Source organism: Zophobas morio, unplaced genomic scaffold (assembly GCF_036711695.1).
Source record: "Zophobas morio isolate AGI-343-1 ecotype UQ-CSIRO unplaced genomic scaffold, CSIRO_AGI_Zmor_V1 ptg000012l, whole genome shotgun sequence".
Classification (NCBI taxonomy): domain Eukaryota; kingdom Metazoa; phylum Arthropoda; class Insecta; order Coleoptera; family Tenebrionidae; genus Zophobas; species Zophobas morio.
This window is the reverse complement of record NW_026972117.1, coordinates 23,961,096-23,987,773: the sequence shown is the minus strand read 5'-3', so window position 1 is coordinate 23,987,773 and position 26,678 is coordinate 23,961,096. Positions and strand designations below refer to the sequence as shown.

Sequence of the window (26,678 nt, the reverse complement as noted above, 5' to 3'; positions counted from 1 at the left end):
AGCTTTCCTGGTTCATGTTATCACGTTAATAGCCAGATTTTGTTTTTGCCTTAAAAATTAGAGACGCTTCTTCAGTAAATCCGTGTTTATTGCCAGTGGAACTACATATATCTACATCCTTCTTCCGTTTTTTTAATTGCAGTTTATGTTGAATCGTCTTGCCATGTTTTTTTACATATACTTAGTACCTTTGCTAAATATCCATGTTTCATCCAGAAAAAGGGGTTTCTATAATTTTGGTGTAATGTGGTGCTGATATTCGCCCAAAACTTTCGTTTTTCTTAGCTTAGTGCATAGTTTTTCCATTGAAAACAATCGATTTTATTTTTATATTTAAAACCAACTTTTATAATCCATGTGTTAAGTGCCCTGGGTCCAACTTTAAAGTCCGTTATCTCTAACATAACTCTATCATGAAGCGACTTAATAGTTACGTGTTCGTTAGATGCAATCACTTTATACACAATTTCCCTGATTAACATTAAATCTACAAGATTTACTCGAGTTTTTATATTACTGATAGTAGATAATTTTTTTTTGTACTCCGTACCACTTGAACCTGTATTTTTTAGTAAATTATGTAACGATTTTTCAGAAATTTTTAACATTTCGGCCGCCACTTGTTTTTCTTTTTTTCTTAAATTGAACAAGATCATGGTTTTTTTCTGGATAATGCAACACATTTAATACATATAACTGAACGTAAAATGTTAAATAAACCAAAGATTCTGTTTGACAAATAATTCTGATGACAAATTTCAAAATTTGACATAAAATTCCTACTACACACTCAAAAGTTGGTAATATTTTTGTCTCACACAATGTGTAAAGGAAAGGAAGAGAAAAAGTTTTACCTGGGATATTTCCACCATTCTAGGGAGTTGTGGCTTTTTGTTTGTCTTTTAAGTTGTAGTTTGCACACCTGCCATTTAGTTGCTATTTTTAGATTCACTGTAAGAAAGCAATTAAGAGATAGGAGTAATTCAAGTGAAAATCTTATATTAAAATCAACTATTTCATCTTTCTGTATTGAGCTGTTTGGATGAGATGAAACATTTCTAAATTTTGGAAAGATAGATAAGTTGTGAGTTTACCATCAGGTAAACTGTATCAACAGCACCTGTTATGAAAATAGCATCTGTCAAATCATAAAAGTTGTATCCACTCTAATATTAAAGTCAAAAAGTTGTTAGAGGCAAAATTAGCGGTTTGTGTGTGGAACAAGAAATATTGGATTATTGAATAGGAAATTCTCGTGGATCAAAATAGCTCCTCCTAGTATTTCAAACGTTATTTTGTTGTTCACTTTGAGAAAAGTAATTTTCCTGAAGTCGGAGGATTGAAGTAGGTAAGGTGAAAAAATATTTCAACAATTTAAACCTCAAATCATCAAGAAGGTTATATTTATTTTTTAGGCAATGTTGTTTGCTGCAACAATTTTATTAATAAAATTTTTTAAACTTAATTCGAATACCGAATTGCATTGCTAATTAAAAATTGTACAAATTTTTAAACTGTTCGATTTGCTCTACAAAAAAATGTAAAATTTATTTTTCTGACACAACTTTAGCAAGAGATCAATTGTATAGAATGAAAAATTGGTCGAAGATTACTTCGACAGAACTTCCCTCGTCCATAAAGTACAGCTTGTCAAATCCAGCTCTTTCGAAAAATTAAAAGATTTGATTTTGCGAATTTTATTGTTTTTTATGGCAACTATTATAAGCTAAAATAAAAATATGTATCTAATGTTTGAGTAAAGGTTTGTTTTTGTGTTGATGTCATCCACATTTTTGCAAAAACGCATATATCAGTTTGGATAGATGCATTGTAGTACTAATAATAAAAGTATTATATTATTGTTATTCTTGAATATGATTCATTAATCAATAAAATAATAAAACAATTTAATCACGTTTGCCATATGTAATAACAGAGGTGCGACTGATTACTCAACTGAAAATCATTTATGGTACTTGTAATTTAAGACAAATAGCGATAACACTACTTATTAACCTGTAGACGTGAGAGTGAAACAGAAACTAAACTAAAAGATGTTTTTTACGAATTGCAATAACCGGATCACAATGCCCACGGTCCAGACTTATTTATTGCTCTTGGTTAATTATAACTTGTCTAGATCTAGGGGACGCTCAGCATCCCCTAGACTTCCCCTAGTTACCTGATTGTCTAGGGGTTATAAAAAATCGAGAAAATATGAAAGTACCAAATTTCCCGATGGACTCTATTACTGTACGTCCTTAGGTTATCCTCGATAAGAAAAACAACTTGAAAGTGTTTATGTTTATACATCGGAAGAATGTCACGTAAAAATTAATTTGGTTTGAATGAGTTCGTCCCGTCAAAACAGAGGATCAAAATTATTAAGTAGTAAGCTACAGTCGACAAAATATCTTGAATGTCATTATTATAATTCTTATTAAATAAAGACGTTCGTATTTTCACATTTTCGGGAAAATCAAGTGACTCGATTGATAAATAAAAAAGATTAATGCAATGATGACAAGTAAAAACTCATCATATTTTGCAAATTTTAGGTAGAATTTATTCGGGAAAATTTTTGAGATCAATTTTTTGGGGCCAATAACCAGATTTATTTTTATTAACAATTTACCATGCTACAATGACTTTAAAACGTCCGCAAGATTTCAAAGCATTCAGTTTTGCAATTCTTGATTTATTCAATAAAATAAATTGACTGACTTATTAATTTTTTTGAGTCATCCTGTATAAGAAAATCTAAAAAATATGAATGCAGTGATAAATTACAAGTACAGACTGATTATATTTTGCACACTTTAGCTAGCATTTATTCGGCAAAATTTTGAAATGACGTAATAATTTTTTTACGGTTGATACACAGATACATTTTGATTCAAAAGTTAATTACAAATTCGGTCGACGGACTCGATTACAATACTTCCCGAGCGTAAGCGAAAAAGTATATACGAGACGGCAATAAAAAACATGATCAAAGGCAGCCGTGGATTTTTGAAAGTTTGTACAGTCGTTTCCAAAAGATTTCGGACAAAATGAGCTCAATCAAAGCAATAGGAATGCGATTTTCGTGTCAATGTCATTTGCCCGAAATTTTTTGGAAAGGACGGAATATGATTGGTTTCAAATTAACGGTAATCTGACAAGATAAAAATTCTATCGAACATAAATCTTCATAAATCCATGGCTCTCTTTGACAGTGATTTTGTTGCCTTCTGTACAACTAAATTATCAATATCACATTCTAAGCGCTTCGATTAGCCTCGCTTCAACGATCCCACCTCGATTAAGGATGCTAAAGGTTTAAACGAGCCACACAAGTCAATTTAATACTTACATTGACACAGTACAGTCAATCCGTCATTTCACTGGTGGCAGTCATTTACAAAATTTAAAAGAATAATGGTAGTTGGTTCTGTATATCTTTTTTTTTAAATACATGATCAATCAAAAAGAAATACATATATTTTCTACATCTTATCAGCAAAGTTTTGTACATTTCGAAATTAATTGGCTCGTAATTCGAATTTTGTTTTTCATTTTTATAACATACAACTATAATACAAAAAAAGTACAAAAAGAATCCGTAGGAGCTAGAGGCCAAGTGAGGAAGTACAGTCTTATCATCAGGTATACTAGACGCAAACATTTAGTGTGTTTATGGCTTCACCCCAATTTAACTCCCTTTATTATAAGTTAATAGGCAGTCACAGTCGGATGTCTTAAACCCGGTTACTGATAACTTATCTGTAAAGACCTTTTCTGGTAAAAGCACAGGGCAGTACTGGCTCGGCCGCCCTTGACATCAAGCATTTTTGCATCTAGTGTAAAACTTTAGACAGTAAAAATTATTATTATTTAGATTAAGCAAGGAAGGCACAAAAAACAATATCAATTTCTCAATTTTTAGTTTCAATTAATGGATAACGTGAACAAATTTATTAGCTTAGCTTAATAAGGCACCTCTATTAAACAAATATTGCATTTGGGCTTCTTTCGACTTATATACAAAAAACTTCAAATATTAACAAGGTAGAATCAATATAAATATTAGCAGGGTTGAAAATGAAAATGTAGTAAGTATTTGTTACAGAATAATCAAAGTTCTTGAAATTTTTCTCGTTAGGTTACGTTGTCTTAATAAGGTTAGAAAATGTGTCAGAAACAAACATTTCAACTTTTTGTTTACTTGATTGAAACATATAGGTACCTGATAAATGAAATGGAAAAGTAGCCAAACAGCTCGTAGAAAATGTTGGAATAATTAGGTGTATCCAATGAATCAAATACAAAAAGCTACAAGTATCATAAAATCAGTTTGTTGAAAATGAAAAAGATATGAGTGTCTACTTTACGTCGAAAAATTAATGAATGAACAATATACAGGGCGATTCAGGCCACTGCTGTATAATTTTAACGGCTATTATTATATGGCAAAAAATTAAGTTAATAATGCTAATGAAAGCATAGTCAATTATTTAAAATATCTGCTTTGTAAAGTATTCAAACGATTTTTTAATAATAAAATTAACGATAAGGGAAAGTAGTTTTGATAGCTTAACAAATTTAAAATTCTGAAATCTCTATTTATGAGAAATGCTCATAATTTTTCAGATTACGAAAAAGCAGGTTTCGCGTTTCCGTCTGTCGGTCTGTCGTTTGCGTCGATTTTTATTATGTAGATAATCTTTGAAACTACTTGACCGATTGTCGTCAAATTTTACGTGTATGTTAGGAACATTTCGTGGATGGTAAAACGATAACCAAAACTTGTCTAATCATCCTCACCAACAATTTGTTCAAATTTTATAAAATAACAAACTTTTTACTTGATTATTTTTACGCTAGGCATACAAGTTTTCGCAAAAAATCCTTTTATAAGTGGGGATGAATATGACGATTCTGTCAAGTTAGAAGTTGGAAAAGTTATTATAAATGGAATTTAAAATGTTGCAAAATCAAATTGTATAGTTGTTCAAAAAAGCAGCATTTGTTGGACTGTACTTCCGGGGCGAGGAAAATTCAATCGAAATAACTTTCGACTATTTTTTCGATTTCATTTGCCAATAAAATTAGGCGATAGAGTATCCAATCACCCTGTATGTTAAAACCAGTGCCGTATTTTCATAAATTGTCTCTTGTAATTTTGTCATATTGCCATTTAAATAATAATCTAAAACTTATCAGACATTATTTTTAGATCAAAAACATTCAATTAATCCATTCAAAACATTTCAACTGTGGTTTTCGTGTACCTGTAGCAGAATTAAGGTGGATGCAAGAAACTAAAAACGACAAAATTTAAACTAAGAATGAATTTTTCATAAAAGATATAACAGGGAAAGGTAAAAAGTACTAAGTCAATTTTATTTCATCAGTTAACAAAGTAAAAGAAAGTAGAGATAGGAAAGCGAGATAATAGATAAACAGCAAAAGAAAAAACAAGAAAAGATAAAAACCAGGAGACAAATGGGGTAAATTTATTAAATCTAATTAATTTTAGCATGTGTAGTTATTACTAGTAATAGTAATTCCAAATAAATCAGGATCAATTTAGAGCGAACCAATAAAGAAAAAACTTGTCAAATAGAAAGTAATCCTGTTTGTTTTATTTTGTCAAGAGTATGGATTAATAAAACACAAGTGACTTTTGCTGGGTTTTCTTCTATCAAAAAGCAACGCCAACTTGATAATTTTTTCAAATGAGCACCCGTTATAGGGATCTGAGGTTCGAGAATAGTGGTGCAAGGAAAATATGTCAAAATTAGTCAATTCTCTTGTCAACTGAAATAATATTTGTCGATGACGCTGTATTCTGTAATAATCCAGAATTTCACGAAATTAAATTAACGGTGAGTAAAATACCATATTTTAACACAGTCACACATAGAAGGTCTTTTATAAAATCAGTTTATTTTAACTCTGAATGATGTGATAAAGTAACTGCACACAAAAGATTCAGTAAAGTTTTCCATTCAATTCTTCAGTACATTAGTACTTAGTTAAAATATTGCTACGAAAATGCACATATTTTAGCGCATAAAAGCTAGAAAACTAATATATAAACCTAATACATTGTAAAGACTTTTCTTTTAACTAAAACTTAATTCAACTAACACTGCATTCTATTATTATTCGCAAACTAGCATATTTTTGTTGGCCGATTTAGTAAAATTTGTCAGATTGTTGATGTTACTAAAGTTTTCCACAGCGATGGAAGAAGTAAATCAATAATAATTTGTCGTAGTTTCTATGAAAAGAAAACCAACGCCAAATTTGTGTAATTTATACCTAAACGGTTAATAAAAGCAAAAATTGAATTTCTTACAAACCGCTCCATTACTTCCAGTATGTTACACGTTAAAACACAACGAAAAACCAACGTCACAACATTCACAAATAACGTTAAAGGTCGATTAGATACTTTTTATCGTAATTATCGGTTAATACTCTGTTTCATCTTCACGAAATAGAACTCAACAATACTAAATTATTTCTTTGAACATGCTTTTAATTAAATATTCATGCCGTTCTATTTTGTAAGGAACAAACACACCCCTTTGAAATATCTTGGCATTGATGACGACAACAAATTGTGTTAGACTGAACGTATACTTATAAAAACAGGTCATTCTCCTACAAAATTAATTTATTCCAATAGAAGCTATCATTTCCTTTCCTGATGGCTCCCCAAATTATACGCATAAACAGGAAATCAAGAAAAATCAAAACGAAGTTTTCGGAATAATACTTACGACATGCAGGACTGTTTGTTAGTACTTAGTTATTAGTTAATACAATAGTCGTATACAAAAAATGCTGCCTTAAACTGAGTGTAACGTAAGCTTTAGCAGAATCCTGTTATAAAGTGTTCGTTATTGATATTTGTGTAGAACTTGTGAAAAAGGAGATAATTTTTTACGTCAGCAGTAATTGTCTAATATGTAACAGGAAACTTGTATAGAATAGTAATTACAAACTACTTGTTGCATGAGCTAATTACTAGGATGCTCATTTGTGTACACAGTTAAAAAAAGTCTCAATTTATGATTTATTATAGAAATAATTGATGTAAATTGACTGATATGAAAATTTTATCTATGACGAAATGCAAACAGAGGAGAAGTATGAATGAAAATTCTTAATTGTTCAACTTAAATTCCGATTTCACACAAATAGCTTGTAATAAATAATAAGTCTGTCTGTTGATGGCTGAGACTTTTACCGAAGGATATTTATTAGTGGATGGTTTTATTAAACAATATTTTACTAATATAAAACAACTCCGTATTTATTTAAATGACTAATAAAAATAAGAAAATATGTACATACTTAAATAATTCATTAAAAAAATTAAAATAAAAAGTAGATCATTTCATAAGAACACAATTGCCATTTTTGTAAATATTAATTAACCATAATGAGAACTCTACTTATTGACTTCTGTGGGTTTTTCTAGTGTCACATATTAACTCAAGTTAACAATACAGGGTGTTTCATCGCTTTGATCAATCGAAACAGTGAGCTCTAAACATACAAAATTAAGTCATTCGGAATTAATATAATAAAGACAAACTAAATGTACAAACTAATTTTTTTTATAATTATGGATGTGTTATGCTCTAATTTTGAACATATTGTTGAAATTACGACCACCTATAAATTTGTATCTGATTTGATGACGTGAGCTTGTAGTTTTTTCAAATTTATGGCGGTTTAAAAATTTTTGAATTGTAATGTTCGCATTATTACATAAATTTTAAATTTATTAAGATAAAGGAGATGATTTCAAAAATGGAAAATATTTTTTTCACAAAAAAATTGCGTATGTATGCAGCCCAAAAAATTTTAAACTGTGATCAGATTTTAATTTATTGTTTGTAATATTAACCACTTAAATGTCAAATTTTTACATTAAAAAAGTATTCATTTTAGCACTGGTCACAGCTGATGGGACACCCTGAACATACTACACGTTCTACGAATATGGTAGGTTTTACGAAATATTACTCTTAACATGTAGTTTCATAATAATTAATAAAAGTGTAGAATCTAAAAGTTATTCGCTATCGCTTTAATTAAAAAAATATAATAATAACTACAAATATTTCACCACAGGGTTGAAAACTTTAATATTTTCAAAAAATTGTATGAAAGTGGTTTTTACTATGTCGAAACATTGAACAGGCACAGTACAATATAAAAAAACTGATCAAAATTTTCTTTTTCTTGGATATATCAATTTAGAAAGTATTAATTTGAAATAAAGATTTGTTTACTCACTTTTGATAAAAATAAATATATTAATTTTAATATACAGGGTGAGTCAATAAGCAAGAGCTTTTGATATTTTGATAGTTATTATAGAAAAGAAAAAAGACAAATACCAAATACAGGCTGTCTGTCTGGCGTCTCTCCGCATTTTTATTAGACAGATTTCTCCAAAACTACTGGACCAATTGTTCTCAAATTTTGTATGTACATATGTAATATCATATAGACTGTAAAACGGTCATCAAAATTTGGCTAATCATCCCTACCACCAATGGCATGACATCATCTCCAAAAGTTACAACAATATACTTTTTTTAATTTTATAAAATTAGATAATTACTCTTGCACTTGTGACCTCATTGTTATTTACCTATAAGTTCAGTTTAAATTAACAACAAGGAAATGATTTTATATTTACATTTGAATGAATTCTCTCTGCAGAAACATTTTTCGTTGTTTCATGACTAAATGCAAGAATATAAAGTGTGCATCTGAAAAACTTAAAAAAGGACGGTCCAAACGTCATTTAAAACAAACAGAACTTGAAACGTGCGAGATGTAATCATATTTTTCCTAGTTCAAATATGAAACAGAACAAAATTTATGATATACCTTTGCGTTGTAATCTGCTGTAAAAAAGTTAAAAACGCAAAATAGATATGCACTGCGTCAAAAAATTGAACGGCACTCGCTATTAAATTCCGTGTATTGTGTCGTACCCCAACAGAATAAATAACGATAAACAAAACGAAATTGTCGTGTTTACTACAATATTTTATAGTCATATTCCTCTGCGTCATGATTGCCCATAATTTCATGTGTGCATGCAATAAAAACGACACAGTGTTCAGAATTTTATATATCTTGTTTGCTTTACTTTTTGTATTATATTTATCATTTCACGTGTTTGTTTTTTACAAAAATAATGCTATAACAATGTCGCTGTTTGATTGAAGTTACGGTGAACCCTTTTCATGCGGCTTTCATCAACACAATAATACCGAATTTTTTCCACGACAAAATTCAATTCCAAAAATGATGATTACATTTTTAAATCCCCCCTTTTTACACGGCGCGTTATGATTTTATGCGTGAAGTTTCCTGTATCATTTTTTTTATTTATACTGCATCTGACCCATTAAAGGGCGAAAGTATCAACCGACATATGTGGGTCTATATCAGTCCAATTCTCGGAGGTGTGCTAAATTAGATCATGAATTTTCGGGATTATAGCAAAAAGTTATCTGAGTCTGTATTAACATTTGGGGCGGGTGTATCCATATTTACGAGACATTAGTTGTGGATTATACGGATCATTTTTACCCTCTGTAGTAAATGCATGGGGCGGTCGTAAAACGGGATCAGGATGTCGTTAACTCGCTTCAAAACGTGATAAGTGTATTTAAAATTTTTGGCTCGGTAAAGTCAGCGTAAACGAAGCACACTTTTTATCTCCTTAACGTACGTAACAAAAATTTGTGGGAATTGGTGAAGTCGTGTAACGATGTTCATCTTTAATTTATTTAGGAGATCATTTTACATAATTAACATACATATTTCTTGAACTTTGATAACTAATTTATACTGACATTAAAGCTCCAAATCTAATTTTAATCTAACCCGTCACAACTATCGTCGGTAATAACAAAAACCATTGCTATGTTTATACTATCTCAAGTAAAATGTCTCGGTATTTTTCATATTAGGATCAGATTAGTTGTTCAATAGATCGGTATACGTTTTCTGTGAAGATTTAATTTAATCCATGTATTGACTGCCATAGTTTTTTCGTTTCTCCAACTTTAGTGATGAAAATTACTTACTCCGCACTAGTTTGTAAAGTTAAGAACACCTACATATTTTTAAAGATTTGCATGCTCTATGGAACAAAAAAAGTGAAAAGATGCAAGAGATGTTTGATCAACAGTTTTCAAGATATTTGCATTTTTTTGAAGATAAAGGTCACATTGAAAAATTCGCAGCTGCACTATTTTTAAAAATGAAAGTTTGACACTTTGCATGAAACTTGTTAATCAGCAACATACGTATAAAAATTTAACAAGATTTGTTAAACTTATTAGTAAAGGATCATTAAAGGTGCACATTGTCAGATTTTCATGAATTGAAATTGGGCTTTCTGTATTTTTATAGCATTTTCGAACTTGTCTCGATATCAGCCTCCATTTAATGCCCGTTTTTTGATTTATTGTAACAAGAACTCTTAAAAAATTCAACAAACTTGGTATTAGAAGAGGGTTTATATAGAGACAAAATGTTATACAAATATTATAAAATTCCATTTGATAATTGAAAAATATGAGAAAACTGAAAATTTGGAAATCTAATAAGCCTGTATACATAAGTTAAAAACACTGTTCGGGTTTTCATACATTTATCAAGACAAGGTAATTAATCTTTAAATATGGAGAAACTGAGAAATTTTAACATCCCTAGAAAATGATACGAATATTTTGAATACTGTTGATCATAAGACTTTTGCTTTTTTTTTTTAATTGTAATTTAAAATAAGTAGGTGTTTACGTATACAGAAATGCAGCTATGAAGTGTATATTAAAAAAAAATAGTTCTATCTGGCAAACTGTATCGGAAATTTTTCAATGATTAATGGGGGAATGTGCAATTTTTCTTTGTTAGGCCGTCATCTACTGAGTTTAAAATGAAATATTTTTATCCATAAAATTGTTCAATAAATTATGTTGTATTTGATAAAAAGAAATTATTAAGGCTCATCATAAAAGACTGTCGTCAACGTGGCTGTGAAAATATATTAATCTTTTCGTGATGCCACTCTATATAATATGATTCCAAGCAATTTAAACTACCTGTTTATTAATTATTAAAGTTAATATTATTAGTTATTAAAGTCACTATGTTAGTATAGTTTTCCCAGTTCTAATTCGGTTTTATAATGTGTAAAAGTTAACTTCCTTAATAATAGACTATGGGACAGTCATAAATAAGGATTTAACCATTGTACTATATAATGGTAACGGCATGGCTAAAACCTTACTTATGACTGTCCCATCAACGGCAGTAGTACCTAATCTATTATTAAGGAATTTAAATTTTCATTAAACCGAATTCGAACTAGGGAAACTATACATACTAATATATTGGGAATTGTCAAGATATGTCATTATATTTGAGGTTATCTTTAAAAATATACAATAGATCATTCTGTGAGTACTTAATTTTTTGATTATTTTTAATTATAAAACCTTTGAAAATCTTCCCCATTTTGTTTTAAGCATAGAGCCACTTTTCTTTTCTCGTCTAAAAGCCTTCCTTCCAAAGCAAAAGGATTTTCAATGTTCCAAAGTCTATAGTTTTGTGAATTAATGCATTTAACCGATTAAATGAAATCTATCGTGGTTCCTGTTGTTTTGAAACCACAAAATTGACAATATGCAATACAACAAGGATAACTAGCTACTTTAAGATTATGGACTAACGATACTTTATAGGAATCGATAACGATTGTTCATTCGAAAAAGTCATCAAGTTAACGCTGTTTTTTTGCTAGAAGAAACCGTACTGGAAAACGCATGTGTTTTATTGATCCATACCGCATTAAAAAGTGAGGTTAAGTTGTACCAGCTGTGATTGATTAAATTTTAGGTTTATTGTACACATTCTTCATAATATTTACAAACATCAGTGCCAATTTGATGAGTTCAACTGAACACCCGATATGTAATGTTGTTTATTTCTCTAGTATATGCTAAGAAAGTAAAGTAATCGAGTCCATCGAGCGACTGGCTACTTTTATGTTTTTTGACGTTGCATGACCCCTAGAATATGAAAACAAAGGTCTCTCATTTCCGTCGGTCTCTCTGCCGTTTGCCGTCTGTCGTCTGCCGTCTTTCCGCGTCTGTGTTGATTTGTATTAGATGGATAAACTCCTAAACTACCACACCAATTGTCAAATTTTGTATGTATATTAAGAATAATGATATGACGTCATCTCCAACTTTTACAATAGTAAATGTTATCCAAATTTTATAAACTAACATACTCCTCCACTTGTAGAGTATGAATCCATGTGGAGTTTTTACCTTGGGCATCCAGATTTTTGTAAAAAAAATCAAAATTATATAACAACATTTTAAAATTTAAATTTGAAATTTCAAAACCGAAATCGTCATCTTACTAGTTTGTCAAATAAATGTTATTTAAATTTTATAAAATACTATACCCCTGCGTGTGTGATTTATGAATACATCTTGAAAAATTAATCTAGATCTGCAGATTTTTGAGAAAAAAATCAAAATTGTGTAACAACATTTTGCCATTTAACTTTGAAACTGCGAAACCGAACGCTCTGAAAAAAGCATTGTAAATTGTTGTTCAAATTTTATCTGTTTATCCCCTCCTATAGAAGTGGAGACGTTATTTCAAAATTGTACCGAACAAAAATTCTAAAATATGCACAATATTAAGAGCCGGTTTACAGAAGCTGAATTAAATATTTGATTGCGATTAAATTTTGAATGCGGCGTTAACGTACCACATGACCGCCTCTACGCCAATCAGACATTCCTAAACGCCTTATCAAGTGCATGATTAACTTAATCTCAGTTAAAATATTCTATAAACTGACTCTAAGAGCTTATACTTAAGTTTTAGCAATGCATTCATATTTTTTTGATTGCTTATATAAGGTGACTAAAAAATAAACGAATGCTTTATTGTCTAATCCATTTTCCTGAACATTTGAGAATACAATATTGTTATTAACAGTATTACATTGCACCTATTCAAATTAATATACGTATCCTTGCTAAAATGTTAATGACGTCATCAAGGCATTTTCATATGGAAGAACTCACTAGAAACATATGCATCCATGCGTCATTATCTGTACTTTAAAACAATGCACACCTATATTAATTTTAGCTCATAGGGGTCACCATTAAAAAAATACAATTCTCACAGTTAAATGATTTGAAGCTGTATTTGTTCTACTGTATGTAATTTATGGGTGAGGGAATTTCGGTCGAAATAACCTTCCAGCATTTTTTTTTAATTTTCTCACGAGTGGTGTACGGAGTACTAAATTTTCAAGGGAGTTTGCTTTTATGTCATCTTTTTTTTCTAATTGTAAACGAAGTCTTTACTAAATGGAGGCCTCTCTAGTGACTTCAGTATAGAAACATTTCCACTGTTGTTGAATCGGTTCACTTATTATTTTTACTTACTTAAGTGTTTAAAGATCGTTTCTCGATGTTTACATTAGGAAAGTTCTCCAGATATTCATGCTTGAACAGAATACCCCTATTCCCTGTTCGCATTTAATCCCGCATATAATATACAGGGTGAGTCACTAAGTGCGCCCCACTCGGTAGTTAATTAATTCTTAAAAAAAGAATAAAGGTCAAGATGTACAGTTGTATACACTATATACTAAAATTTTTGGCCACAATACAGAGTGTTCTGTCTTTAAGATCTAACATACAACTTAATTTTTTCAAATAGAATACTCTATATATTGTTTTATAGTCTGAGTGACATTATTACCAAAGTTTATTTTCGAAATGATCCATCCAATTTTCTTGAATTTCTTCAGCAATGTGAAGGTTCACAAAAAAATTGCAATTATTTTAAAATCTAGGTCACAATATTATTCGAAAAATATACAGAGTGTTTAGAAAAAATTATAACAATTTTCAAAAATATTGATATTTCAGTTTTTTCAGATAAAATACTTTGTATTTTATTAGTATTTTATTACTACTTCTTATCCTATTTTATTGTCTTTGTTTTTTGTTAAGTGTTTTGCATATTTAAAGTTGATCGTTATTGAGGTTTTTTACTTTACTAACGGACATATTGAAGGAAAAAAAAACAAAAATTAGGGTGAGATGCAGTAATAAAATCGAGGTAATTTTGTTTGGAAAAACTGAAATACCGTTATTTGAAAATTGTGAATTTTAATTTTTTTATCAACATTTTGTGGATTAAAATTTTATTTAATATCGGTACCATAACAAAACGCGTACCTCTTTTTATCATTCCATACAATATTGTAACATAGGTCTTCAAAATAACGTTACTGCGATTTTTTTTGAACCCTCGCTTTGGTAAAAAATATTTCAAATTTATTTAATTTCAAAAATAAACTTTGGTTATAAAGCCTAAGAAGAAGCTAATAAGAATAGGTGTGTAAACATACACAGGGTATTCTATTAAAAAAAAACTAAGCTGTGTACTATGCATCGAAAAAACAACACCCTGTATTTTCGAAAATAATTTTAATGTATATTACTCAAAGAACCGTACAGGTTTAGTCCGCGATTTTTTTTCTGTCTAATAAATTAATGAGATATCGAGAATAATATTGATGTTCATCGTAAGATACAATAATAAACGTAGATTTTTGTTCTAAAAATTAACGTATCTTCAAGGTGTTTCTAATGCAGAATTGTAACCAAAGCGTTAGCTCATTCATGGTTTTTATTTTCATTACATGTTAATTGTTTGGTTTTTGGCGATGCGTTGTACCACCTGTTTTACAAGTTTCCTTTCTACCCATATAACTTTCGTAAAGTTTTCACCGTTATGATGATCTTTTGTACTCAAAGAAAACCGTTAGAATTATCTGGTAACTACACTAAAACTATAAAAATGTATGGCAGAAAATCTCTTTTCTTTTAGAAATATTAAAGAGGTCTAATGAGAAGTGTAAAAGTTTTTAGCTAAACCCTAGAATCATCATCATTTTACTGTAGACTGTTAAAAAGTTTGACGGTACCACTTCTTGAATAATGTTTGAATTAAAAAAATATTTTATTTTGTTAGTTAGCAATTTTTATCATGAAATAGGATCCATATCCTGAAAGAAGTTTGACTGATGTATCAAAGGACCACACGTTTTTTTTTTTTATTTATTTGTAATTGTGAAAAAAGTTTGAAGAGTAACTTCATATACCAATGTTTTAACAGTGACCCGTGTCTCCTGAAACGTTCAAAGTACACATACAACCATTTGCCAAAAAATATGTTTTTATAATAGTTTTTTCTGCTTCCTAAGTTTGCTTTTTAAACTTATGGAGAAGTTCATAAACAACTTTCACATATTGACAAAAAGAGCATTAATATACGGAGTTCGGTTTCAGTTTCCACAAAAAACCTAGAAGACGTTAAGAAACTTTCTTGCGTTTGTCGCTTATTTTTTGATATGCGTATTATACTATTGATATTGAAGTGAACTGAATTCCAGTCTCATATTTTACGTTCGGAATCAAAGTTTGCAAGGCACGAACAATTTTTTTTTATGATACGTAGTCGTCAGATTAATATTCGTGACCGAAAAAGCGTATATATTTGAATTCAATGAGGTTTAGATCGGTAAAACTGAATCGCTTATTCATCAAAAAAATATCTAAATTGGTTTTTTGTTACATAAATAATCAACAAGTAAAGGAATATGTTTTGGATACGACGTAAGCGACAATGAAACATCGCTTTCGGTTGCTCTTATTATTTCATTATCATTAACATGAAAAAGTAAATATCTCCGGAAATGTTATTTTATCGAATGTCTTAGAAATTGTCATAACTTGTAATAAATTCATCGATAATAATAATCGTAGAACAGTATAAATACTTTCCTTAGCGGAGTATTCAATATTTAATCTCAGTTACCGAAAAGGTGACACTAAGCAACCACATTTACCCAAGGATTATCACTCAATCTAAAAAAGCAGTTATTAAAAAAATATAAAAATTATATACTCAATGATACAAAGCGTTAGTAGACACACATAAAATTAACGATGACATCAATAAAATTAATGTTTTCCTTATTTCTGAAATATTTAATCATATTCATTAATCTTTTAATTACATTGCATGAACAATCAATGGTTTAAATAAAATAAGCGGATTTATTATTTCAAAAATTATAATTAAATATTTATTTCGTGTTTAATGTACTCGAGTTTCGATCCCATTTGATGCAAATGCCAAGCTACCCACAGGCTTCCAGTCTGGAGTGTTATGCCTTCCGAAAATCCACTGTGTTCCACTTGAACTTCTAGTTTTTTTCATAGAAAAAAATGTTGTCCCACCTATGAGTCTCTTGTGTTATTTTTATTTGTACAGATTTGTAAATGACGGTAAATAATCACCTAAATTTGAGTTCATAAATGTTTGCAGAGAAACAATGTTTAATTACAGAGCATTGTCATTGATTGTCAACATACTTCCCACTCTAATTGACAAAGTTTCAAGAAAACAAGAATTATACCAACTATACTTCTAACGATCAGTTCTGATGACACAAGCAATATCTAATACGTCTTCATGCCATTCAAACTCACTAAACTTTAATCAATATCCCGCGGATCAAAACATCGTCTAATCAGATAGGTTAGCTCCCCGCGCTTATTTTGCGTAAAACAAACAAAAAAACGTTCAAATAAACTTTCTAATCTAAAACCATTATCTTCCCCAAAAGTCTAAAGCAAAGAAACAATGCCAGGCCAAACAGAACAAAACAAATACTTGAAAAACAAATGCTAGTGTATAGCATTTTGACAAACGACGGCCGTGTAGTTGGCAAACATACGACAAGTGCGGCCCCAGGCCGCACAAAACATTTCCCGGGGGTGTTGTGTAGGCGACCCCGGCTGGGGGCAGCGCAACCCCCCGACCGTGTTCTACACGTCAAATGACCACTTTACACCAATGTGAGGCCTAATGATGAAATATGGGACTGCTGGGACCCGTTGAATCATTGGAATTCTGTACTACAGAGGATGGATGGTCACCAAACGCGCTTATCTATTGTTATGTTGGGCGTTAAATGTAATAAAGTGACTTTTACTGTCGACCTTTACCATATTTTTAAGACATAAGGCGCGAGAGTCCATCTTTTATAAGAGTCGTAGTTTTATAGGTATATGCGCCATATTTATCGATTAGGAGTGATATCATAGATAGTCGACTTGCAAGCACATATCTCAACAAACACGACTTTTAGTTACTCCGGCGAAATCGAGAAAGAAAAATCTCTAATTCGTTTTCCGTATGTAGTCGTAATGTAGACTACAGGCAACGTTTTATTGGTTTAACAGCTCTGTGTAGTTATTATTTACGAAATATTTGATCCATTTTCTCGAGAATGTAGAATTTTGTTGAAGTTAAAACTAGTTAACTTACAGATTGATTTTTAACACGAGATATTTTCGAAATATAATTAGACTGGACCCTGTAAATAAGCTACAAAATTATTACAATCCGAAATTTTCCAGGTATTTTTTTGTAAATTATGTAAAGATTTTTCAGAAATTCTTAACATTTCGGCCTCCAGTTCTGTTTTTTTTTTTTTTCTTAAATTGCACAATATCATAATTTCTTTCTAGATAAACCATAACCTTTAATATAACTTGTTTGGTTTGATCACTAAATCGTGTCATTTTTCAGAATTAGGTTATTTAACGTTACACCATAGATTCTGTTTAACAGATAATTCTGATAACAAAATTCAAAATTTGACATAAAATTTCTACGATATGCACAAAATTTGTTAATTTTTTTTTCACACACGAAGTGCATAAGATATAAAGAGGAAAAGTTTTACCTGGGGTATTTTAACCACTATAATTTCCATTTACCCACTATTCCGGGACAATTTTATTTTATTGAGTAAATAATAGGGTATCTGCACTTCTTAGAAACTAGAGACATTTGAAGAAACAAATCTGCATTAAAGTCAAAATGGATTTCTGCTACTAAGTAGTAACTGTGAACTAAATAGAATACAGAATTCTTCAGATACTCCCGTTTTCAAATTGCTGGTTGCTTTTCCAACTCTACAAACATTTTGTTTAGACTTTCTTTCCTTTAATTGAGGTACTTAATATAATCATTGCATCTTTACATGTTTAACAATATTTTAATCACACCCAAAAATATTCTGAGATGTTTTTATTCTACAACAATTTAGGTGAATTTCCTTTCTTAATTTTAACATTATTGCCACGTGGACGAGTGTGGAGTAACTAGAAAGTACCTAATAGATATTTCAAGAAAAGACAGTAGTTCTTTACAAATATGTAGTTTTCATGAATGTAGAGTCGAAAAAATCCGGATTTTAAAAAAATAAAGAATTATTTTTTTGAAGAAACTGTTTCCCTGGAGCAGTTTCCTAAACCATTTTATCAGAAAAACGAGATTTTTAAAAGATTTACGAAAGCAAGAAATCCGTGAACTCATTCCGTGTAAACTCTTGCGGCAAGCCGGGACACAATAATCGATTTTTCTGTGACAACATTTATAAAAAAGTTAAGTAAGTATACTAAAATAAATACTTAATTAAATTATCAAAAATTAAGTAACGATTTCCTCTGATCTAAAGAATGATACATTTTATCTTATATTTTATTAACAGCTTGATCTTTGCGATAACATCACATAGTTAATACAATATGAAATATGACAGCTCAAGTCTATAAATAATAGAATAGAAATTTATTTAAAATAGATATTGACGTCGATGATCGTCAAATAGATACGGACATCGATCGATTTTTAATTAATTTCATAGTAAATCCGTATTACTTACACCACACAAAAAAACGGGTCGAACTTTATCGTGAGGGAACTTTCTTCGCGCCTGAAGTACAGTCAAACAAATCCTGCTTCTTTGAAAATTTGATTTGTGATAACCTCTATTAAGTAAAAACCAGTAGCGTAAATAACGCGAATTCACGCAAATTCCAAAGAGGCGCAGTCCGCATAAGCGCGGGGTATATAAAATATATTTCAAACAGATAACTGATGGGAAAAAGTGTACTCTCAGTAATAAGATGCTAGCCTTCGAGTGTTTATGATTATACTTGGAGAAAATTCCATCAAATTGATTATTCAAAAAGATGTCATAATGTGGTGGTGCCCCATCCTGTTGGAACCAAATTCTGCGATCTAAATTTTGTGGATCAGGAAACGTAGCAATTAGACCGGAAGCACCGCGATTGTAAGATGATCTAAATATCGATCTGCTGTTAAATTTCCGTAAAAAAGTAGGGACCAATGAAGCTTCTATTTATTATCCCTCCCAAACATTAATTTTTTGGGTAGGTTAGGTGTGTTTTACTTGAACCCAATTGTCGTCACAATGTCTGTTAAGATCATCTTCTGATAGTTCATGAATCAGTTAAAAGGTTTGAACAATAACAATAATAATAATAAACAAATACAGGCGGATTCATAAAGCAAAGATAAGTGTAGGAGTACACTATTTTATGAATTTTAGGCTGTGTTTATTGTACAAAAATTTTGAGGGCCAGCACGTTGTTGTCGCGGATGATTAGACAAGTTTTGGTTAGAAAAAACGGATAGACGGAAACGGAGACCTATTTTTTCGCACTCTAGGGTCACGGAACGTCGAGAAAACATAAATCAAGCCAGTCGCCCGATGGAATCGATCACAATATTTCCCTAGCTTACGTACGGGAACTGAGAATATTTTCTACGAAGTTATATCAGTTGATGTTTTTGCACAAATTGTTGCTGCCTGAACTAAACAAACCTCGTCATTGCCTACTGAACTCGATCTTTCACTCTGACTGGATAATTTTCAGTCTCGAACAAAATAGTACCTATTGTTATTAATATCCTTCTAAAATAAAGCCTATTTGTTTTATATATTATATCTTTAATTTTAGTGGTTTGGAAAAAATCGTTTGCACATCTGCACTGAAATTCAGACTTAAATTTTCATGATAAAAATGCAAAGAAATGGTCTAAAGTTGTTTAAACAAAACTTCTAATTAAAGTAATTTATTGTTTTCCTGTTATGGTAATCCCTACGACTAAAACCTACAGGCAAAAGATCATGCTATGCGTATGCTTCAAGTGAGTCATTCTTTATTAGAGACAATTAATATATCACTTTTGATAGGTATTTTGTTCAGGTGTTTCAGTATTGTGTTACCAGAATTTCAAGAAATAAATGATCTAAAGTTATTTAGACAAACCATCCTTCGTCCCTGAAATATAGCCCAACAAATCCAGCTTCTTCGAAAAATTATACAAATTGATTTTGCGAAATTTTGTTTATTTTTTGATAACAATTTTAAGCTTAAATACATATGTAATATTAGTTACAGTGTAAGAAAAAATTGGCGTATGAAAGGACCGAACCCGCGACCGTTGCAATATTGTCACGCGTTCAAACGAACTCCACTATGACCAGTCGTTGAATGTTTGCCCCTTATGTTGTTGATTTTCTGGGAAAAATCTGGATGCCTTTGTTAAAACTCAAGGCAGATTAATAAACTGCAAGTACATCTTTATTTAGTTGACTAGCGTTATTATTAAGTATGTATACACTTATAGTACAACTAATACAAAATTTAATTACTCGTTTACATATAAATTAAGTATATTTACATATAAACTCTGTCTACTGATAGAAAAAAGAAAATGTATGTTCGTTACAATCCGAAGTGTAGTTTAACGTTCAGTGTCAGTGTTTAAACTCATCACACAAAAAAATACTGGTGCCATCAACATCGATTATGTTAGGTGTCTAATGCATTTATTTCTATGTGTCTGGAGCGATTCTGTCCACTGATAATCAATCACATCATGGAAGTGATCACGAATGACGAACATACATGTTTGATGAGGTGCGTGCTGATTGCTATTGGAAACACGCATAGCTATTGGACGATGTAATTCTGCGTCGATCTGCTATACCTATTATCTAAAATGTACTGCAACAATCATTTTTCTGTTCAATTGCTGATAAGCTTCGTGTATTACAAAATTGGATTAGGGAATACACAGGCACATTACACTCATACTGCCGGTGCGCACTATTCTAACTGTGAGAATTATCTGAGAAGTAACGACCAGAACTTTATTACTGAAATGTTGCAGTCGCTGAAATGAAAGAGTGTATAATAAATTTGTAGCAAGCATGTTTGGATATAAAGTCACAAAACAAAGGAAATTTTGTCAAAGTAAACTGTAAGTGTGGAATTCTAAAGTTCAGTTTATGATATATGAAACTATTTAAAAAGATACGAATTTTGTCCATCATTTTAAATTAAGGAAATGTTCGTAGATCTCTTTATTTACCGCGTGATCTGAAATGACCGATTCTGTTGGAAATCCTAATTTAATTTGCAAAATATATCCAAAACATAACCTAAATTTATCTAATGTCACGATCACGACTCACGACTGACATATCTGTCACACAATTACTTCCGTTATGCCAACATAAACACAAGAAAAGTTCACATTTTTGTTTAAAAAGTACTGACAGCCATTTCTGATTACGCGGTATTATATTAATTACGCTTATTATTATATATTCATAATTTTTTTTAATAATACTTTTGTGAAACATGACTTAGAACAAGTGTCCTTCTAACTTAAGTCCATCACCTACAACATATTTACTCTCGTATCGTAATATCCTGCACCACATACAACAGCAAATGTAAATCGAATTTCGTCTTTAATCCAGTTTTGAAAACAACTTTATACCCAACATTTGTAACAGCCCACGACTTGTTTATTTACGCTCGATGGAAATGCCGAGTGAAATAAATCATTCCTTTTATTTTCAGATGGGTCACATGGACGGCCTGGAAATGTTAGACCCCATATCAACGTCGTCGATGACGACCCTGACGCCCATGTCCGAAACATCAACCCACATGCACTCGTACGGCATGAATCATGTAATGAACCACCACCACCACGGCGGCCCTTTATCGGGCCATAGCGCCCCCGGCCACCACCCCGGCCACCACGGGGGTCACCCGGGCGCCCACCACCCCGCCATGGCGGCCGCGGCGGCGGCGGCAGCCGTGGCCGGCCTCCACCCCGACGCCGACACGGACCCGCGGGAGCTCGAGGCCTTCGCCGAGCGCTTCAAGCAGCGGCGGATCAAGCTGGGAGTGACGCAGGCCGACGTGGGGAAAGCGCTCGCCAACCTCAAGCTGCCGGGGGTCGGCGCCCTCTCGCAGTCGACGATATGCCGCTTCGAATCGCTCACCCTCTCCCACAACAACATGATCGCGCTGAAGCCCATCCTGCAAGCGTGGCTGGAGGAGGCCGAGGCGCAAGCCAAGAACAAGAGGAGGGACCCAGACGCGCCCAGCGTCCTACCAGCCGGAGAGAAGAAGCGCAAGCGGACGTCGATAGCGGCGCCGGAGAAGAGGAGTCTGGAGGCCTACTTCGCCGTGCAGCCGAGACCCTCGGGGGAGAAGATAGCGGCGATAGCGGAGAAACTCGACCTGAAGAAGAACGTTGTGAGGGTTTGGTTTTGTAATCAGAGGCAAAAACAGAAGAGGATGAAGTTCGCGGCGCAACACTGACCGGATGTTAATTTCGGGTTTCCTGTGAATTAGTGAACATTCATTAACGGCTGAGTTGCGGACAAGAGAAATTGCTGGAATCCCTGCTTGTGTTCTCTCGGCAATATTCTGGCAAATATGCTCAAAGCACTGTATATATTAGAAGAACACTTCGTACCTTTAAGGGGTTCTGAACGAGGAACAGCTTCAAATATGTATGTGAATGGGTCGTTCAATTTTTTTAGAGGTCTAATTTTAGGCTGCGTATTGAATTACGTTATTTAGTCCAGGAGAAAAAATTAGGTACGTTTTAAAAGATATACTCACACAAAAAAGTTATTAATTATGTTACAATGCGATGCATGTTTCTTTCAGAATTTTCAGTCAACTCTTCGTTTCAAAAAATATAATTATTAAAAAAAACTAATTACTTTACTCTGGTATTAAAATAATAATGGGCTCTGTTAAGCACTAAATTAAATTCTACCTAACAGTGATATTTCTCACTTGTATGAACTTTGATTACATGAACAACATTGTAGTAAACTTTCACTGAGGAGCTTTTGAAACATGTTACATTATATTTCAATAATGTCGCGTAATAATCAGGGATAAACATTCTGATATTTTTACTTATAGATAGTGAAATTCTTGCAATCACGATATTCTAGCTTTGACGATGATATCAATATTCTAGTTAACATTTTGTTTAAAAGCTCTTTAAATTCAGCGCACTCCCAAAAATACGTTGTAAACGAATTGTGGAAAATTTCAAACAATTGGGAACTAGATAAGTCAATTGCAAAAAATATCGTAACAAGCGAAAATTAATTGGCATTAATATACTAGGTTGAAGCTGTTTCTTTCTAGAAGTCCCGTTGTAACATACTTCATAGTACAATTTTTATACAAAGTTAATAATTCACGTCACTATCCTCTAGGCTCTAGAACTAAGTCATTGTAAACTGTAAATACTCTAGTCAGTTCGCAGAATAGTCATTGTATAGTTCAATGGACCATAATAGCACACAACAGTATTAAAAAGAAATTTTATCAGTATTTTGGTCTCAAAGTGATATTATTTGTTCGCGTACGAATTATTTAAAGTGCAATATATTTTAGGCAATATTATGTATATTTGATGCTATGTAAATATTTTTGTTAAGTTATATTTAATAGACTTTGTTCCAGTGTAAGCAATAATATACCTTAGTCATTATAAAACCCGCGCTCACCCTAACAGATGAACTTAAGAATCCTTGTTACAGGGTAAAGAAAACATATCACGTTTACAACAAAATACCTATGACATATCAATGAAAAATAAAAGTCATTTACTTTAGTCGTATTTATGTATAAATTATCAAGGAATGACTTCTCTTTTTGCCGTAAGCAATAATACTGTTCGTGTATTATTTGAAACTTTCAATTTTTTTTTCAAGATTTATATGTAAGTACGACTGCTTGCATTTTGTAAATAAAAAGACATTTGTAAATATAGTCCATTCCAAAGAGTGTTAGAAACTTTTTAAATATATATGATAGTATAAATTAAATTCAAAGGTTTCGAGACAACTGAACAATTTTTAAATGATACTGTGAATAACCGCTTCCTATATAATTTTATTTTATTGGATTGTATAAATATAGGCCTGGAAATGGTAAAAGTTGTACTTTTTTATTGGTCCTATTGTAAAAACTTTCTATAGTTGAGTCATGTAATAACAGTACAGTCAATAAATCTTGGTGTTACACTACGTGCTGTTTTATTCAGACGGTACTTGAGGTTACTCTTTATTCATTTATTTTTATTTCTTGTTTATCTTTATGCCCAACGTATGTGGTTTTATAAATAAATAAAATGAATTTTGCATTTATATTTTTTTATTTTAACTCGGCTTTGAAAATATAAGTTCTAATTTCATTCCCAGTGGAAAAATCTATAAAAATGATTGAATTAGCGACATCCAGTTATTCATTATACATTAGGTAAAACAAATTATTAGTGTTTGAAAAATTCTAGTTCAAGGTAAGTATAATGTCTATATATAAAAATTTACAGTTTAGACATAATTGGCGTGGATGTTTTTTTTTCACCATTTTGGTAGTAATTTTTTTCATGCAATTTTTTAATATAACTTGCTTCATATTCTCTTGTGCAGTTTACTGCGAATGGGATTGTTTAGTATAAAGTACGTACCTAACTCAGAAATTTAGCTTAAATACTTTGCCAAAACTTCATCACTCATTGATGGAATTTGAATTTTAGCTGATGACATATAAAAAAAAGGGTCAAATAAGGTAATTATTTATAATTGCAGCCCACACATTAATCAAAAAAACAGGTTAAAGCAGTGTTTCAACGGGGCATAAATATTTTGCGCCATTCCCATGCCGTTACATCAATTATGTAAATCGAAACACTGCACTAGAATCAAATCAAACTCTTGAAAAGAGTCACAGTTTAGGGTATTTACAAATATTGCCACCGAATCAAGATTTGTCCAAAAAATAAAGACACTTTATCTTTATTGTTTTTATGTTGTTATTAAAGAATAAAGGTATCATCCCTTTTCCCACTACTTTTTCTGGAGGATGGTTCATTTATTCAAATTCTGACTGCCGTGGATAAATTTTTCTCACAATTCTGACCTATCGCTTTAATTAAAGTACCTATTTAGCATTTTTAATCGAGGTAATAGGCACTTGAAAATTATAATTATGAAAACTTATAAGACATAATTATTTTTTAAAAGACGATAATTAGAAGTCAATGGGATTTAACTGTTTTCTTCGCTTGTCTTTTCCTCGTTGATACTACACGTCGTCCACTTTTCAATTTTTCGGGTCACTGATGTTGTAAAATCATAGAAATTACAAGAGAGCTAAAATTATAACTTAAATATTTCTTATAATTCATACTATAATTTTAGCAGTTGTAATTTTACAATTTTATTAATTTTTGTGCCGAAGGATTATTTATAACAATTACTCACTGCTAGGTGAACTACAGGAGAATTTGGAATAGTAGAAATAATAAACTACTCCAAAATTAAGAAATCCTTGCAAGCTATTTCTCAACTAACTACATAGTTCTCAGACTTATGTCAGATTCTCTGTTCTAATAAAAATATCAAAATATAAACGAAAATGAAAGAAGATATCTAGTTACATCTATAAAATCCACCTAAGAGCGAAGTTTCCTTAAAGTTTCCGTTTAAGAAGTTGTACGTTATTCTAATAACTTCTGTGTTGAGGAAGTTCAACTTGTTGAAATCATATACTAGCTAACAAAAGTTTATTCAACTCGAATTCAAAATATTTATGCATCACACAAATAAATAATTGTGCGGTTATCGATCGTTAAAGCATTCTTTGTCTTATCGTAATTCATTTTCTGTCTTTCTATATATTTTTTTAATAATAGGACAATTTTGAACTCACCTCTATGCAGTCTATTCTTACGAAAGGTCTTCATTTGAATGTTTCTCTCTTAATTAACCGGAATCCTTCATTAGTTAAAAGATGCTTAACAAAAAATATTTCTAGGCTCGCACAGCTCAGGTTCACCATGTTCAGTTACCACTAAAACAATCTATAGATCATTCACATTCATTTTAGGGTGAAGAGTTATAAATTACTTATTACACTACAGTTCTTTATATAAGCTTTGAGCTTAAGATGGCCGTGTAGATACAGAGAATAACTATAAAGTTTAAGGTGTTTCTGTAAATTTTAATTCCTATACTTGATCATTTTAATGTAACCACCATTCAAATGTGGTTTACCTATGCCTAATGATATAATTAGAAACATCCCACGTGACGGACATGTTAGATTTGAGCGGTTATAAAAACTTGTTGAGGTTTATATATTAATCATTCGTTATAAGATATTCAACTAAATTTGTATCTCGGCCAGATCAGGTCACAATAATCTATCACTTTCACTTCCTTTAGTATGACATATTTGAGTTGGGATTCGCGTTATAGGTGTATCCCTAGTAATTCTTAGTTGACAATCATCTTCCTAAAGGTAATTTACTAA

The 26,678-nt window shown here is 31.3% G+C and overlaps 1 protein-coding gene across 1 annotated transcript in view; it reads left to right on the top strand.

The window, feature by feature from the left end:
• Positions 1 to 23,235, top strand: part of LOC135128439 (inhibitory POU protein) — an 88,069-nt gene extending 64,834 nt beyond the window's left edge. The window contains exon 4 of the mRNA XM_064055347.1: positions 21,900 to 23,235. Within this exon, the coding sequence (XP_063911417.1) occupies positions 21,900 to 22,652 (753 nt within the window). The 3' untranslated portion in view covers positions 22,653 to 23,235. The remainder of the gene's footprint in view (positions 1 to 21,899) is intronic.
• The last annotated feature ends 3,443 nt before the right edge of the window (positions 23,236 to 26,678 follow it).